We start from the raw sequence: 18,776 nt of genomic DNA on the forward strand, positions 1-18,776 counted from the left end.
AGTTTATTAAGGTGCACGGTTTATATTTTGTTCATAGTCAGTTGTACTTTTATAGCATTTCAGAATGTAAAATCCGATATTTTTATTATGATCACATCATGTAATTTCACTTATAAATACAAATAACATGTACTTGAGTAACAACAATATGATTTGCAGCTGTCTGCAGAATAAACACGGGTAATAACACTTAAAGTATGCTCTCAGTAAACAGCTACAGTTTTCACAAAGAAAACTTTAAGAAAATAAAGATGAGCATTACACAAATAAAGCTAAATACTCATTATGGCAATTTAAATGCAGAATGGGAACGAGAGAATCCTGTCAGTCCATTTAAGGGTAATGTAGCTTCAGCACTCCTTGGAAATGGGATTCTTAAATCGCTATTGTTGGGCCTGAGTGCGCGGGTCGGCTGTATCGTTTACGAATTATTAACAAACATAAAACAGCGTAAAAACGTCTTTAAATCCACGTTTACCTTGAGGTAGCGGATATTAAACTCGCTGGCACCGAGTAATTGACATGACGATGAAAACAAAGCATCGTAACTACGGAGCTAGATCATTCATTCATTATCATGAACATCATTACCACAAATGTGCTTCAATACAAATAGTAAATGGGAAAACATGTATCTGCAACTACTACTTTCATAGAAAAACATGATTATTACATATTTGCAAACCGTATTCAGTTGCAGTCATATATCACAGTCACCACGACAACCCGTCATGTAAGTGTAAGTTTTTGAATAATCCACCAAACTTCGAGCACTTGAGTAACATGTTTAATTGCTACCCAGATCAACAAGGCCGTCAGACAATTGCGAACAATTTTTAGGTATAATTTAGTAAAACAACGTAGTAGTTGTCGATGGTCGAGTAGATAGCGAATCAACACTCGAGCGCGAGTAGTGCTGTGCGGCGGACGTGTAGTGGGTGACGGCAGTGACGCGCGATCGACCGGCATCCAGTTAATTGAAGCACCATAGCCGGGCATTAATGACCGCCACTCGGCTCAATTACACTACTCTCGTACATGCAGCCGCCCGCGCCGCCGCGACCGATCCTACGACACCACTTCCATAGCTACGTAAACTAACTAAATGGGTTTTAATTACTTTCATGTCACGATATTGTTTCACTTTACGTTTTCTGTTTGATTCCATTTAGAAACAGAATAACTAACTTGTGATGGTCGGGTCGATGTTACTGAAGTTAATTAGAAGAATACGAAGTCTTCCTTCGTTTGATGAATAAGAGATATGTCCCGTATTTAAAGCATAATTAATTATCGTTATAATAAATTAAAGTAATAGAAAAAACAATTGCTTCAATTGCTAAGGTGTCCGCCAAGTCCGTGTAGCTACAAAGGGTTCCTCATAAAATGAACGGAACAACCGTACTGCGTAATGAATCCAATCACGAAATAATCACGGGCTAGCAATAAATTCCGGCGAACACAGAAAGCGCAGTATCTGACTAATTGCAGTATAATCCGTTGGACGTTTATGTGCAGCCGGAACAAGCGAACAAATAAAGGATGGAGTAAAAAGGGTCCACGGCGCAAATTGGCACCGCGTTCATTAACCGATCTCTCCCGGCGCGGCGCGGCGCGGCGCGGCGCGGCTTTTGTTCCCTCCACAGATGTTCAGTCCGCTAAATAACATTTACCTGATACAATGCACGTTCCGCACACGAGCACACGCTGAAAGCGATCGATATTTCACTGCCGTCAATTTTGTCAGTCAACCAGAAAATAGCAGGAATAAACTACCACTTATTTATACGTAATTAAACGATGTTTAATTGACGGTACGTAATAAATGTAGGAAAGTGGCCGCTAGTTGTAATTACCTCGTAATTTCATTATAGTTATCAATACATCGGTCAATTACTTCAAATTATTTTAATTAATAGAATGAATGGTTACATTAAACGTATTGTGTTGCATTAATGAAATCTGTGGTGGAACATATTCCCAGGGTTGTCAGATATTGAACATCACGTCACGGGGAACAAGTTAACAGCTCTATTCCGGCGTCGGAGAGGATTAGCCATAAGCGCGGTGGAAGCAGGCGAGCGCTGTATTTACGACAGTTCGCTGTTAACATAAAATATTCATTTAACGCCGGGCCGGGGTTCGACGGATACAGCCTATAACCACAAATAAAATTAATACTTTATTCGCAAACTGTGCCGGACGCGTTAATGTTGCAGTGACCGCTATTAACATTATCTGCCATCAAATACGTTTCCTTTCCAAATTGTTATGTTACGAGGGAAATTCGCACTCGCCGAAGCAAAATTCGAGCAAAATATACAAACTGTAATCTAGTTGAACGTTCGTATCATACATCAGATGAATTGCAGCGAAATAACTATTCCGCCGCTACCTCCGGCCGACTCTTCCGTTTCCGTGAAATGCGACTTATTTATGAATACAACGTAAATCACGCGGATTTTTTGTGTTTACGTCGCTAGATACATACGAAGTGATGTTATAAAAGAACGCAACGATCCATTTGAATCGAAATAGTTTATATTTAACTGAAATTCTAGAAATAAGGATAAGACAATACATATCGGAACGAACATAGAAATAGGAATTTAAATGAAAATCCAAAACAACATTCACAACATGACCAGTTGGAACTGTTGAAAGCATGCAGCATTCGAGAGTAATAGCCGCGGCTGTCCAGCTAAAATATTTACAGTTTGTCCAGTCACAGTGACCGTTGCGAAACGCGACATTTTGCACCATATCGTTGCTGGAGTTTCAATGAATAGTCAGGAAAACGTCGATGTTTTTATATATAATTCGCCATCTATTGAATGTATCGAGTGAAAAAACATATGCTGGGAAGCAAACAGAAGAGAAAAATCCACGTTCGTGGTCTCGGAGCAAGATTGGCGGCTGACACAAATTGCCTCCAGCGATTGGTTGGCACGTTCGCACCAAATATAAAAAGTTCCTCCTCGCCTCACCTCAACGTTTATTTTTTCGCAACGAGAATCTGTTGGGAGGATCGCATTTTGTTTCTTTTTTATGCTATAACGGTACACGGCGGTAAGGATACTTGATTAATGGTTTTTGTGTATGAAATAATCTACCTGTGTGAACTTGGCACCCGACTTTGGAAATATTGGTATTTTCAATGGTTTTTCGAAAGATTTCGATTAGTAGTGGATAGTAGTGAAGCTATTTTCGTTAGTAGTAATACCGAAAAATTTAAAAAAAATAGTTAAAAAATGTCATCCCCCGAAATTAAAAAAAAAAAATTTTTCCGGCTGTTTCTCATAAATGAACGTTAGTAGTGGATTGTAGTGCAATTTTATTCGTTTGTAGTAAAATAGAAAAAAAAATAAAAAAGAAATCGTTTCGGAGTATTTTTTGAAAACGATTTTTATTACCTAAATACTGTTTCAAAGCATATACGACTACTACAAACGTTGGAATTGATTAAAAAGGGTTCGTAGTAGTGAAAGAATTTTCGATAGTAGTAAAGATACATGTTGACTAGAAGCACTTGAGATGAGTCATACTCGTTTGGGAGCGATATTTGCTGAACAAAATCTGTTGGAAGATAAATTCGACTACTACAAACGTTGGAATTGATTAAAAAGGGTTCGTAGATGTTAGTAGAGGTTTGTAGTGAAAGAATTTTCGATAGTAGTAAAGATACATGTTGACTAGAAGCACTTGAGATGAGTCAAACTCGTTTCGGACCGATATTTGCTGAACAAAATCTGTTGGAAGATAAATTCGACTACTACAAACGTTGGAATTGATTAAAAAGGGTTCGTAGATGTTAGTAGAGGTTTGTAGTGAAAGAATTTTCGATAGTAGTAAAGATACATGTTAACTAGAAGCACTTGAGATGAGTCAAACTCGTTTCGGACCGATATTTGCTGAACAAAATCTGTTGGAAGATAAATTCGACTACTACAAACGTTGGAATTGATTAAAACGGGTTCGTAGATGTTAGTAGAGGTTTGTAGTGAAATAATTTTCGATAGTAGTAAAGATACATGTTGACTAGAAGCACTTGAGATGAGTCAAACTCGTTTCGGACCGATATTTGCTGAACAAAATCTGTTGGAAGATAAATTCGACTACTACAAACGTTGGAATTGATTAAAACGGGTTCGTAGATGTTAGTAGAGGTTTGTAGTGAAATAATTTTCGATAGTAGTAAAGATACATGTTGACTAGAAGCACTTGAGATGAGTCAAACTCGTTTCGGACCGATATTTGCTGAACAAAATCTGTTGGAAGATAAATTCGACTACTACAAACGTTGGAATTGATTAAAAAGGGTTCGTAGATGTTAGTAGAGGTTTGTAGTGAAAGAATTTTCGATGGTAGTAAAGATACATGTTGACTAGAAGCACTTGAGATGAGTCAAACTCGTTTCGGACCGATATTTGCTGAACAAAATTTGTTGGAAGATAAACTCGACTACTACAAACGTTGGAATTGATTAAAAAGGGTTCGTAGATGTTAGTAGAGGTTTGTAGTGAAAGAATTTTCGATAGTAGTAAAGATACATGTTGACTAGAAGCACTTGAGATGAGTCAAACTCGTTTCGGACCGATATTTGCTGGATAAAATCTGTTGGAAGATAAATTCGACTACTACAAACGTTGGAATTGATTAAAAAGGGTTCGTAGATGTTAGTAGAGGTTTGTAGTGAAAGAATTTTCGATAGTAGTAAAGATACATGTTAACTAGAAGCACTTGAGATGAGTCAAACTCGTTTCGGACCGATATTTGCTGAACAAAATCTGTTGGAAGATAAATTCGACTACTACAAACGTTGGAATTGATTAAAACGGGTTCGTAGATGTTAGTAGAGGTTTGTAGTGAAAGAATTTTCGATAGTAGTAAAGATACATGTTGACTAGAAGCACTTGAGATGAGTCAAACTCGTTTCGGACCGATATTTGCTGAACAAAATCTGTTGGAAGATAAATTCGACTACTACAAACGTTGGAATTGATTAAAAAGGGTTCGTAGATGTTAGTAGAGGTTTGTAGTGAAAGAATTTTCGATAGTAGTAAAGATACATGTTGACTAGAAGCACTTGAGATGAGTCAAACTCGTTTCGGACCGATATTTGCTGAACAAAATCTGTTGGAAGATAAATTCCACTACTACAAACGTTGGAATTGATTAAAAAGGGTTCGTAGATGTTAGTAGAGGTTTGTAGTGAAAGAATTTTCGATAGTAGTAAAGATACATGTTAACTAGAAGCACTTGAGATGAGTCAAACTCGTTTCGGACCGATATTTGCTGAACAAAATCTGTTGGAAGATAAATTCGACTACTACAAACGTTGGAATTGATTAAAACGGGTTCGTAGATGTTAGTAGAGGTTTGTAGTGAAAGAATTTTCGATAGTAGTAAAGATACATGTTGACTAGAAGCACTTGAGATGAGTCAAACTCGTTTCGGACCGATATTTGCTGAACAAAATCTGTTGGAAGATAAATTCGACTACTACAAACGTTGGAATTGATTAAAAAGGGTTCGTAGATGTTAGTAGAGGTTTGTAGTGAAAGAATTTTCGATAGTAGTAAAGATACATGTTAACTAGAAGCACTTGAGATGAGTCAAACTCGTTTCGGACCGATATTTGCTGAACAAAATCTGTTGGAAGATAAATTCGACTACTACAAACGTTGGAATTGATTAAAAAGGGTTCGTAGATGTTAGTAGAGGTTTGTAGTGAAAGAATTTTCGATAGTAGTAAAGATACATGTTGACTAGAAGCACTTGAGATGAGTCAAACTCGTTTCGGACCGATATTTGCTGAACAAAATCTGTTGGAAGATAAATTCGACTACTACAAACGTTGGAATTGATTAAAAAGGGTTCGTAGATGTTAGTAGAGGTTTGTAGTGAAAGAATTTTCGATAGTAGTAAAGATACATGTTAACTAGAAGCACTTGAGATGAGTCAAACTCGTTTCGGACCGATATTTGCTGAACAAAATCTGTTGGAAGATAAATTCGACTACTACAAACGTTGGAATTGATTAAAACGGGTTCGTAGATGTTAGTAGAGGTTTGTAGTGAAAGAATTTTCGATAGTAGTAAAGATACATGTTGACTAGAAGCACTTGAGATGAGTCAAACTCGTTTCGGACCGATATTTGCTGAACAAAATCTGTTGGAAGATAAATTCGACTACTACAAACGTTGGAATTGATTAAAACGGGTTCGTAGATGTTAGTAGAGGTTTGTAGTGAAAGAATTTTCGATAGTAGTAAAGATACATGTTGACTAGAAGCACTTGAGATGAGTCAAACTCGTTTCGGACCGATATTTGCTGAACAAAATCTGTTGGAAGATAAATTCGACTACTACAAACGTTGGAATTGATTAAAAAGGGTTCGTAGATGTTAGTAGAGGTTTGTAGTGAAAGAATTTTCGATAGTAGTAAAGATACATGTTGACTAGAAGCACTTGAGATGAGTCAAACTCGTTTCGGACCGATATTTGCTGAACAAAATCTGTTGGAAGATAAATTCGACTACTACAAACGTTGGAATTGATTAAAAAGGGTTCGTAGATGTTAGTAGAGGTTTGTAGTGAAAGAATTTTCGATAGTAGTAAAGATACATGTTAACTAGAAGCACTTGAGATGAGTCAAACTCGTTTCGGACCGATATTTGCTGAACAAAATCTGTTGGAAGATAAATTCGACTACTACAAACGTTGGAATTGATTAAAACGGGTTCGTAGATGTTAGTAGAGGTTTGTAGTGAAAGAATTTTCGATAGTAGTAAAGATACATGTTGACTAGAAGCACTTGAGATGAGTCAAACTCGTTTCGGACCGATATTTGCTGAACAAAATCTGTTGGAAGATAAATTCGACTACTACAAACGTTGGAATTGATTAAAAAGGGTTCGTAGATGTTAGTAGAGGTTTGTAGTGAAAGAATTTTCGATAGTAGTAAAGATACATGTTGACTAGAAGCACTTGAGATGAGTCAAACTCGTTTCGGACCGATATTTGCTGAACAAAATCTGTTGGAAGATAAATTCGACTACTACAAACGTTGGAATTGATTAAAAAGGGTTCGTAGATGTTAGTAGAGGTTTGTAGTGAAAGAATTTTCGATAGTAGTAAAGATACATGTTGACTAGAAGCACTTGAGATGAGTCAAACTCGTTTCGGACCGATATTTGCTGGATAAAATCTGTTTGAAGATAAATTCGACTACTACAAACGTTGGAATTGACGATAGTAGTAAAGATACATGTTGACTAGAAGCACTTGAGATGAAAAGGGTTGTAGAGGTTAGTAGAGGTTTGTAGTGAAATAATTTTCGATAGTAGTAAAGATACATGTTGACTAGAAGCACTTGAGATGAGTCAAACTCGTTTCGGACCGATATTTGCTGGATAAAATCTGTTTGAAGATAAATACGACTACTACAAACGTTGGAATTGACTAAAAAGGGTTCGTAGAGGTTTGTAGTGAAAGAATTTTCGATAGTAGTAAATATACATGTTGACTAGAAGCACTTGAGATGAGTCAAACTCGTTTCGGACCGATATTTGCTGGATAAAATCTGTTTGAAGATAAATTCGACTACTACAAACGTTGGAATTGACTAAAAAGGGTTCGTAGAGGTTTGTAGTGAAATAATTTTCGATAGTAGTAAAGATACATGTTGACTAGAAGCACTTGAGATGAGTCATACTCGTTTGGGAGCGATATTTGCTGAACAAAATCTGTTGGAAGATAAATTCGACTACTACAAACGTTGGAATTGATTAAAAAGGGTTCGTAGATGTTAGTAGAGGTTTGTAGTGAAAGAATTTTCGATAGTAGTAAAGATACATGTTGACTAGAAGCACTTGAGATGAGTCAAACTCGTTTCGGACCGATATTTGCTGGATAAAATCTGTTGGAAGATAAATTCGACTACTACAAACGTTGGAATTGATTAAAAAGGGTTCGTAGATGTTAGTAGAGGTTTGTAGTGAAAGAATTTTCGATAGTAGTAAAGATACATGTTGACTAGAAGCACTTGAGATGAGTCAAACTCGTTTCGGAGCGATATTTGCTGGATAAAATCTGTTTGAAGATAAATTCGACTACTACAAACGTTGGAATTGACTAAAATGGGTTCGTAGAGGTTAGTAGAGGTTTGTAGTGAAATAATTTTCGATAGTAGTAAAGATACATGTTGACTAGAAGCACTTGAGATGAGTCAAACTCGTTTCGGACCGATATTTGCTGGATAAAATCTGTTTGAAGATAAATACGACTACTACAAACGTTGGAATTGACTAAAAAGGGTTCGTAGAGGTTAGTAGAGGTTTGTAGTGAAATAATTTTCGATAGTAGTAAAGATACATGTTGACTAGAAGCACTTGAGATGAGTCAAACTCGTTTCGGACCGATATTTGCTGGACAAAATCTGTTTGAAGATAAATTCGACTACTACAAACGTTGGAATTGACTAAAAAGGGTTCGTAGAGGTTAGTAGAGGTTTGTAGTGAAAGAATTTTCGATAGTAGTAAAGATACATGTTGACTAGAAGCACTTGAGATGATTAAAACTTCTTTCGGAGTGATCGCTCGGAAACAAAGAAGTTTGACTCACCTCAAGTGCTTCTAATCGACATGTATCTTTACTACTATCGAAAATTATTTTACTACTAACCTCTACGAACCCTTTTTAGTAAATTTTAACGTTTGTAGTAATCGTTTATGCCTTGAAACAGTATTTAGGTAATAAAAATCGTTTGAAAAAAATACTCCGAAACTAATTTTTTAATTTTTTTTTTCTATTTTACTACAAACGAATAAAATTGCACTACAATCCACTACTAACGTTCATTTATGAGAAACAGCCGGAAAAAACATTTTTTTTTAATTTCGGGGGATGACATTTTTTACTATTTTTTTCTAATTTTTCGGTATTACTACTAACGAAAATAGCTTCACTACTATCCACTACTAATCGAAATCTTTCGAAAAACCATTGAAAATACCAATATTTCCAAAGTCGGGTGCCAAGTTCACACAGGTAAATAATCTCGACAGTAGTCTCAATATCTACTTATTCCATGAGAGTGCCGGCACGTGTAGTGTGCAGCGGCGGCCGGTGTCCTCAGTGCACGGGTATCGATCCCACACACACGTGCCACCACACACCTCTAGACATCGCCGCTCATTTGCATAGCTAGAGTATTCATGTCTCCTATTGTGCCCAGCCCGGACACTTAATTAGGGTTATTCATATTCAAATCATTCAAGCCAATACAGCACCAATTGAAAGAGCTCGGAGCTTCGTGAGCTTTTTTACTCCGACATTAATCCCGCTAATTCAAGCTTTACAAATTAGCATTCTGAAAGTACAGAGAGGGTTTCGTTCGAAGATATTAGTAATTGCTATTCTAAGATTCAACAACAGGTTACTGATATCGGTATCAAGATTCGATGCAGGACAAGGCCGTTACTATCGAGTCACTGTGTACAGAGGCGTGGACCTTACTAATGAAGCTACTGAGCTACGCCTAGGCATTGCCAAGAAGTTCAAACACGTAGACCATAAACAAACCAATTATCCTAGCCGATGTTTGAGGCTAGTGCTCGTGGAGGTAGCCACGCCCGCGGCACATCAATCAATGGCTGACCACTGCTGTACAAACTGCGATACTGCCGCCTCGGTCACGCCATGCCAGCCAAGGCCAGCCAGCAGATCGATTTCCACCTTTGTGTCGCCTAAATAGCATATTTTATTGAAACATTACCGACTAGACTACTAGACTCTTGTCATTAATATCTAGTTATGACCAACAATTTATAAAGTTTACATGTGTTTACCATCGAGTGGCAATTAGTTACTAACTTAAACATAAATAAAATCACGCATATGTATCAAATTCATTATATCTATTAAAGTTCCTAAATAGTATGTGAAAAGTAACACGGACCCACAATTCGCCAGGTTGCTATCAAGTCCCATACAAGTGAGTCTATTTCCATGTAACACGGGTACAATTTCAGACCGTGCTGTTATGGAAAACAGGCGAAAATTGAAAACCCAACAATTTGGCCAGCCGTGTATCGAACGCCTTCGACCACCCGACGAACGAGGCACTCATTAATTACTTAGCTTCAATTAAAACGTTGTTTTCCTATTTCTTACCGAAACGTTCATCAATTTAATAATACCAATAAAGAAGTAAAATTAATGAACATTTTAAAAAGTTCTCTTCACTTAATTAGGAGAGGAATGTTGCTTAATCTTTGCAGCCAAATTGTGAATAAGTGCAGCTAATGAATATAATGAAGCTCTCGAGGCTCGGCAGGGAGGCTAATGAGCCATCGCAGACATCATATCGACCCGGCAGGCACCACACTCTGCCTCCACGGAATGTGACTAGATAGACTTCTAGGAAGAGAGCGCCATTATAATTAAACGTTCAATTTTAGTATGTATTGAGCTTTGAACCAACTTGTGTTATGTTTTATTAGAAAATATTAAACAGCCGACGAATTTAACAAGATATTATTTTTCACAGAATTATGGCCCACTAGATGTTTTTAGGTTGCCTTGATATTATGCTATTTTTTCTTAGTCTTTAACTATTATCGTGACTTTAAAGATATTTGGTGCAGAGCAGATGAACACCGATACATTTAAAGTCTCAAGTATTGTAAGAATAAACATAACGGAACTCAAGCCAAGCTCCAGGCGACTGGGAACTTCAAAGGGTGGAATTTAGCAAAATGCCTAAAGTTAATTGAAATACTAATTGAACCAGTTCGCGGCGACATACGAGTATTAGGTACTATACATACATAATTTGCCACAACCATTATTGATTCTGAGGGAATTGCCGACTCAGTTAGTTCTTGAATAAACATTGTACAATTATTGTAGAGCTACAATACAAATGTAATAACGCTTTAATATTATAGTGCCGTACAAATAAGACCGGGGACTTTAAGTTTTGACAACCTCTCTGAAATTTTAAGGGACCCTTAAGCTAAGATTATGACAAGGCAACGACATTTTGAGTTCGGCATCCTATTAGAGACACCTAGCAGTACAGGTTAGTGCTCTCATGCTAAGTAACTTTTAGTTTAGCCATACCTAGTTAAGTCTCCGCCGACCGCGCGTGCCATGTACCGCAGACCGCAGCGCGCAGCGTCCCATTACACGTCCAGACACTCCGCTATCGGATATTGTTAATTAATGCATCGGAGAGAGCACTCTTTGCATATTTCTGCTTACATGCACTCATTCAGCTTTTTTTTTATCACGGACTTCATTAAACGAGACTTTCGAAACTACTTTATCTGGTCTTGTTTTACAGTATACTTTGTCTACTTTATTAAGATTTAATCACCAATTATATTTTACCAAAGATATGTTAAACAGATTTTTGTATTGAAATATCAAAATCCTATTAAATCCTTGTACTGTACGGCAAGCGTTTACAGTACAAATACTCAGTACAACGAAATGAGTTTAATAAATCAAGAAAATATATAAGAAAGAGAAGAAAATATATATGTGTTACTAAGAAAAAAATCACAATCTTATTAGCATACATACGCATTATTCAAGTTATTTCTGTGAAGTGAGAATGTCGAAAAAACGCTAGATCAGATTCTAACCTCCTTAAGAAGCACTTACTTTGAAATGATATCGCAAGATTCACGAGGAACTTTGAAATTTAAAAAAGTTTAGCCAACATTCTTATTTAAGGCCCCCAGATGACTACTTATCTTGACATTGCTCGTGTTTTTTCAACGTTATTATTTCCTGGAAAATTTTTCGTCGACGAATTTTCTCGGCTTACTTTAACACGAGTACTTACCGTGATCCTCCCGCCTGAACAATCAAATTGTAGCCTAATTAACAAATTGGCTTTGTAATTTTCTTTAGCATCATTTTATTCGTTTAATTTTTAGACACACATTCATAGAATAAACTTAATTAACGCAAAGGCACCGGTTACCGACCGGCCTCCTCTATCCGACCATTTTAGTTATTTTACGCTAGTTTGTGTATTTATCGCGCGAAAGTCTTGAAACACGCCTTATTCAATACATTAATTCATCATACACCTTCAGTCAAAACTTGGGTTTTGTGGGTTAACGCACATTCCGACTATCCCACAAAATCTAAATAAGGTGCAGTTTGCGTAAATTTTAATGCGAAAAAAACATAAATCAGTGAAATAAAAGATCTCGATTTTGGCGATGATCACTCGGGTAAACAAGGAATGTATTTACTTTATGTGATTTATTGGTTCATTGAGTCCTTATAATTTCAATAATCATACTGAAATTCCTTGTTTTTATAGATTTATCGATAAATTAATGTTGGACGGAATGAGGAGCCCTACAAAATAACGACGTACCGAATACCGACCAAATTGGTCGGTAAACGGAATTTTAAGGTTTATGAATGACACTAATTTTCTGTAACGTGGTTTGTTTTGGGAGTGTTTTGTGATTAGTTTCTTATTCTTAAAGCTATCCTTAGATAATAGACCGGTATCCGACCTATGCTAACTATAATGGATTCTTTGTAATTTACGTTTCAAATTGACATATTTCCGATTTATTTACGATTCCTTCACAAAGACTTGCTAGAAGTAAACCTTTATATTTTATGTTTATTTCGAAGAATTTCATGAATACGATATTGTTACAACTTAATAAGTAATAGTAGAGTAGAAAGTAACTAAAAAAAATGGTATAAATTTCGGTTAAGACGTTTTATTATACAAATACTGGTTTGGTCGTAGTCTGGATACGATTTGTTTCCCTGTCCCTTGTTCCGACTAACTAAGGGAATATAGGTTTTGGTGTTTTTTTTAAATTACATTATAAGCACATCATCGGTAAGTCATCGGGATGAACGACAAAAACGTTAGTAATAGGTATAGTACTTGTACGTAATACCTACGACACATAATGTTCCGAAAATAACTACGGAGGTATATTGTACCTACAACCTACAAGTAGTAAAGTAAATAAAATAAGTACCTACCATATGTACGATACAATCATAGTATGTAATGTATGGGTACATACAAAAGTTTAGTCACGAATTTACCTAATTACGTATCTTAATAATAGGTGTCTACCTATAGGTACTTCAAGACCATTCGCATTAAACCAAAAATTTCTTTATTAGGCATAATAAATTAAGATCGACATGATGTAGGTAAATCTTATGCTGAAGTACTAGGAAACTTAATTAAAAAATAAATAACTACCTACACGGTAGGTAGAAAAGTAGGCGTCGCATTGTGTGTTCTCTGCTTACATCTCCGAGTGTTAAAAAACGTAATGTTATGTTAAATTTAAAAATACATTATCGTAATTTCAGTATCGAATCCAAAAACAATGCGTGAATAGTTTTAGAAAAATTGTTGTTTTACGAATTTCTACTCTACTGCTAAGATATAGAGTTGATTTTACAATGTGCGTTTGGGCCGGTCGGACTCAGGTTCCTGAGGAGTCGGTATCACGGACATCTGTCGGCAGACGGTCGGTATACGGGGACTTTAGTATTTTTCCAAGCGTAAGAGTTTAAATCGAAATATAGGTATAAAATAGTCGTAAAAGGGCAAAATTATGAACATATTTCTAATTCTTAGTTAATATACTTTCGGAAAAGCATTTTTTATTATACGATCTTGAATATTTTGTTTATCTTTTGGAGGATTTTGTTCGCCGCGCCCGATCACCGGTCGGTATTCGGTGCTTTTGCGTTATGTTATTTTATATTTAGTTTCAAGTTATTTGTACGGTGGGCGGAGTCCCGCGGTTGGGAGAGGAATCCATAGCCATACATAATTAATCAACTTGTAAGACTTCATATTGAACATCTTCCAAATTAAATAGAATCTTTAAGAGCAAAATTTTATTTCTGATGAAACAAACAAGGTGCCGTTATAATAAGCAACTTAACTTGGCGTAGTTCCGCAAATAAAACTCCACAACGTGAAAATTTATTTAATGTATTACCGACTTCAAACAAAGAAAAACATAATAACTATAACTACAACTGAAACGTAAAACCGGTTCCAACGTAAATTACATAACAACATTTGGACAGTGAAGGCCGCGCACGCGCCAATACTTTCATAAGGCCGGTAACAATAACCCCGGCCGCGGGCATATAAACATTCGTGCCAGGTGGATGCGCACACGCAACGCACCGGCTGTTCTGTCGCGAGACAGGTAGCGCCACCTGTTGGTGTACACCGACTGCACTGCACATTGGTTATTGTAATACATTTCACGGGTATAACTTGAATAATTACACAAATTCACCGTTTCATAATCGATTCTTTCAGCACTTCAATACTTAAATGTATTGGAATTATTTACGATTACGATGCGTTCTCTATACAAAGGACATCGGGCGTTTTTTACCCGATTTTTTAAAAGTCGCGAACATAAACCAAAACATTTTTACATGATAGTGTTTGCAATCATATTTAATATTGTGTAGTTATTTTGATTCACAATAATGGAAAAATGGAAATAATTAGTAAAATGAAAATGATATTTTAAGTTGACTATTTTTCCTAATTACTAAACGACCGCTCAGTAAGTTAAAATATCACTCCGTGGTATTTTTATAAACCCAATCAGACTAAATCCGTCAAGTTGATGTGCATGTTTCGTTCTCACTCTCGCCCATAGTCCTAAAACTGGTATACATATGTTGCGCTCGCGCAGGTAGCTAGCTTATCTTACTACATCGCAGTCCTTCGTCATCATCATCGCAGTCCTTCGCCAAAAGTTAAGAGAAAAATATGTTGTTTTAATTATTTTTGATTCCCTTTTTCCTCTTCAATTATTGCCCAAAAACATTTATAAATATTTTTTAAATGTCCAATTTCTCCTTATTGCCACGACCCACAGATATGGGAACTATACCATTGTGAACTAGATTTAATTGCCTATCCACCGTACCTAATTTTATTTTTGTTCGCCGTAGGTAAGTGTCCCATACAAAAATGCCCGATGTTCTTTGTACTTTTCTTAACTATTCAAAGTAATTAACACATTCACTGCTACTAGCGGAGGATTTCCCTTCAACGATTTTCAGTTGACATTTTAACTTAAGCAATTCTTTAATTTTAAATGTCAGAAAAATATTGTAAAAAGTTCGTAGTTACTTTCCTGATATTGTAAAAGTCAATGAAACATTAAGTTAGGTGCAGCAGGCGGTGATGACATCTAGATCCCTCGCTTACGTAAGCTCGAGGTTGGCACTGGGGGGATGGGTGGCTCCCGATAAATGTGTCCCGACTTTAATGTCACATTGCCGAATAATGCACTGACATTTCATATTTTTGAAAAGTCTATTGAATACTAAAACTAGGAATATTAGATTTCAAAACGTTCAAATAAGATGTTGTCTAGAATTTTTTCATCTGTACGTCTAGTGTTTTTTACAATCGGTAACAATCTAAAACCAAGCACATAATATTTTTCGTTTCAACCACAAATTCGTTTAAAATACCATCAAACGTAACGTGTTCTACTTTTATATCAATATTTAAATGTGTTCTTTACGCGTAATAAACGATTTATCATCAAATTACATATTATATCTATGCCAGAATTCAGTTCTCATTGCTAGCTAGCTATTCTCATAGATATTGGCATTCAATCATATGGTAGATAGTGGTATCTCATCTAGACATTTCCCTGTTTGCACAGCACTGTCTGGATTGAACGAACTGAATTTTTCAATTTCCTGCCAGTCCTGGCGCGCTCGTCGGGAACATTCTACAGAGAAACATTATTTCAACACTACTCTTACATCCATATGGTTAAAAAGATAATGGAGAGAGCATTATTTTGTGACATAAAATTCGAAAATTCTGCAACCCAGCAGCTACGTTACAGTGATAATAATAAGATATTTATTAAAAAAAAAACTAGATCTATGTAACCTCAATAGGAAAGGTACAGGAATTCTGCATGAGTGTTAATTAGAAATAAAACGGTGCTACGTATTTATTAATCAGGCGAGTCCCGTGTGCCGTGCCATTAACCCTTGCGGGTGGAGATTACTTATATTCCGGGCTCGGGTCATATTTAATTGGTTTACAGCGACGCTATTCCGAGCGGAAATATTTCCGGACCACGCTAGTTCACCTCTTATTACCAATACCCATTGATGCTTACTCGTGTTAATGCATTAGCATCGGTTTCCAATATCCCTAAGTGGATTACATATGAAGTTTATACATTGTATTTGTAACTGTGGATCAATGTGGATATGATATTATCTATTCTGGAGTAACGGTCCTCGCTGCTAAACCAGTTTACATATAAAGACATTAAAAATATAAATGATGTAAAGATGCGTCTGTTGGTAACAAAATAAAAACAGTATCGTGTTCTTAGATCGATGTCGAGTGTCGACGGAGCGGGCCGACTGGTTGGGAGAAAAACACTGGTTCTCGACTGCATAGAGCAAGGTCGCGGTCAAGTACGAACGGAGAAATTATGTCGTTGCAATTTTAAATGCTCAAACAAACATTGTTTTATACAATTTTGTTACTCCACATTTGCATTTTAACGGTCTATTGCGTTAGGTATAATTAAGTCATCTTGGATTAACTATTCACGAATTTCGTGAACTTTACCGATAAGATAACTTGAAACATTTAATAAGTTACTGACTAATTTTCAACCGTGTCTGGTATGGAAATGGTCTCATTAAGGGGTACTAACCCCTAGAACCTATTCCATACGAGTTGGGTAGTTAATTGTATCGATATATTTTTCAAAGCAAAAGCTTGTTTGTAATCGATAGACTGTATTATGAAGCGGACAAGTAACAACCGGTCGTGTAGATCGTAGATTACTCAATCATGATAAAAATACACGCCGTGTGATATTGAATGACTCGATACTTTACCTCGTCTGTCCATACACAAAAACATTAGTTACATACGTACTCGTACACAATTCCGCAATTTGAGCAATTACCGTCAGACGAGTAAATAGTTGTGTGACTTTATAGCAATCTTATTTATGTAGGTTATCACGTGGGAGCCGGTGATAAAGAGAGGAGTCCATCTATATGAATGGCACAAATCACATTATCTGATGCTTCACTTATGAGGCTAACAATTTTTGGTGGATACAAAGTTTTTAGACAGACCTCAGCAGAACCAACATGATAGAAAACTGGTTTAACCGGTTTTCAGGCAATCGAATAGCTCGGTAGGTACTGAATCGAATTACCTAATAGGCAATTGAATCTTGAGGCTTCTGCAATAACTACTAACTACATACAACTTGACTTTTATCAAATTAAACATTGACGTAAAAATGTTTAAGTAAACAAACTGAGGTAGAGGTTAAGTACATAACTATCGCAAATATTTACTACAAACGATGCCGATGTAGAAACCAAACAATTCAAGTGCACTATGCACGTTTATATTAGGTGTACAAAAACATAACCTCCTGCGCAAAAGAAGTCGTCAGAAAACCAAGTCTTGTCAGTTTCGTGAGAATTATATCGACCTAAATCTGTGAAACGAAAATTAATTTAACTACTTAGGTATCAGGTAAGTTCTATTTTCTTATAGGAATGTACCTAGTTATTAATCTATTCAATGCTGCATTCAAAACAATGTTACAGGACGTGATAATAAGTAATTCTTTGTAGGTAGGGAGGTATGCACTTGCGTATGTGCCGTGCATAACTTATGGCACTTCTTTGCAACTCCCATCTTAGTGTCAACGTTCTAGAACTCTGAAGGAAGTTTCAAGGACTTTACAAGTTATAGGTAGATAGGTAACTATTCTTTATTGCAACGCGCATGGTCTGACATAGTTTCGTTATATCATGGCTTAGGTTTCTCTACGAGGATACTTAGTTAAAAACTTATAATTTTAGCATTCAAGGTAAAATCCACGTCATTGTTTTACGCATCAATTACGGCCGGTGTACCGACCTCAGATAATCAACAATACGGCTTCATGCGTAAATGCACGTAAGTGAATCGGTAGCCTTCTGGTGGCTCGCCGAGAAAGTATGCACGGCCGGCAGTAAAATATCAAAACAAACAGCTCGCTCGCCGGCCGCTGCCGCTGAGCTGGCCGCGCGATCCTGCGATTCACGACCAAACGCGATCGATAAAAACAATGAAAATAGACGCGGCTCTCGGTCGGCTACACGCTACTGCATTATCGCTAGGGTAATAAATAATCACCATGAATAATAAAATATACATTTGATTGTAGTTCTAAAGTAGTATAACAAAAAACATGAAAATACAAGGTGTCTAATCCAATAACCTTTCTAACCAGATTCTAATCAGAATTTCACATTGATGCACTTGGACGATGGTGGTGTAGCTGTGGAGGAAAGTTGCGTGACGACTTACCAGATGCAGGACGGTGTTCACCACCTCCCGGTTGGTCACCTGTCCGACTTCAATCAGCCCGATAAGAACAGCGAATTTCAGGCTATCGTTCGTCGTCATCCTGACCACTTCTTCAGGTCTTTTGATATCACTAAACGGCGGCGATTTTAAGTCCGCCATGGTTTATTATGTCACAATTCACTGATACACAATTTTAAAATCCACTTACGACCATTAAATTCAAGAAAACATTATTCCTTCGGCTCACATGATAACACACCAAAGTCGCATTCTGCCATTTTGGATTTAAGGTGATGTTGCCATATGCGATTACATGAATCGTACCTTTAAATTTCTACTAAACCATCTGTCATTAC

At 36.6% G+C, this 18,776-nt stretch overlaps 1 protein-coding gene and 1 long non-coding RNA gene across 16 annotated transcripts in view; one reads left to right on the forward strand and one right to left on the reverse strand.

The window, feature by feature from the left end:
- Nucleotides 1-18,712, reverse strand: part of LOC118270887 (neurobeachin) — a 364,981-nt gene extending 346,269 nt beyond the window's left edge. For both annotated transcript variants that reach the window (XM_050695973.1, XM_050695965.1), the window contains exon 1: nt 18,421-18,712. In XM_050695973.1, the coding sequence (XP_050551930.1) occupies nt 18,421-18,579 (159 nt within the window). In that variant the 5' untranslated portion in view covers nt 18,580-18,712. The remainder of the gene's footprint in view (nt 1-18,420) is intronic.
- Nucleotides 3,487-8,485, forward strand: LOC126911066 (uncharacterized). 14 transcript variants are annotated; one of them, XR_007705633.1, is made up of 6 exons: nt 3,487-3,820; nt 4,513-5,204; nt 5,378-5,896; nt 6,243-6,415; nt 7,646-7,808; nt 8,155-8,485. It is a non-coding gene; the product is annotated as an uncharacterized LOC126911066 (long non-coding RNA). The 14 variants fall into 14 exon arrangements; XR_007705622.1 differs by lacking the exon at nt 8,155-8,485 and having other exon boundaries at nt 4,513-4,685; nt 4,859-5,204; nt 7,646-8,143; XR_007705624.1 differs by lacking the exon at nt 8,155-8,485 and having other exon boundaries at nt 3,487-3,993; nt 4,686-5,204; nt 7,646-8,143.
- Nucleotides 18,713-18,776: the final 64 nt, after the last annotated feature.

This window comes from Spodoptera frugiperda, chromosome 9 (genome assembly GCF_023101765.2).
Source record: "Spodoptera frugiperda isolate SF20-4 chromosome 9, AGI-APGP_CSIRO_Sfru_2.0, whole genome shotgun sequence".
Classification (NCBI taxonomy): Eukaryota; Metazoa; Arthropoda; class Insecta; order Lepidoptera; family Noctuidae; genus Spodoptera; species Spodoptera frugiperda.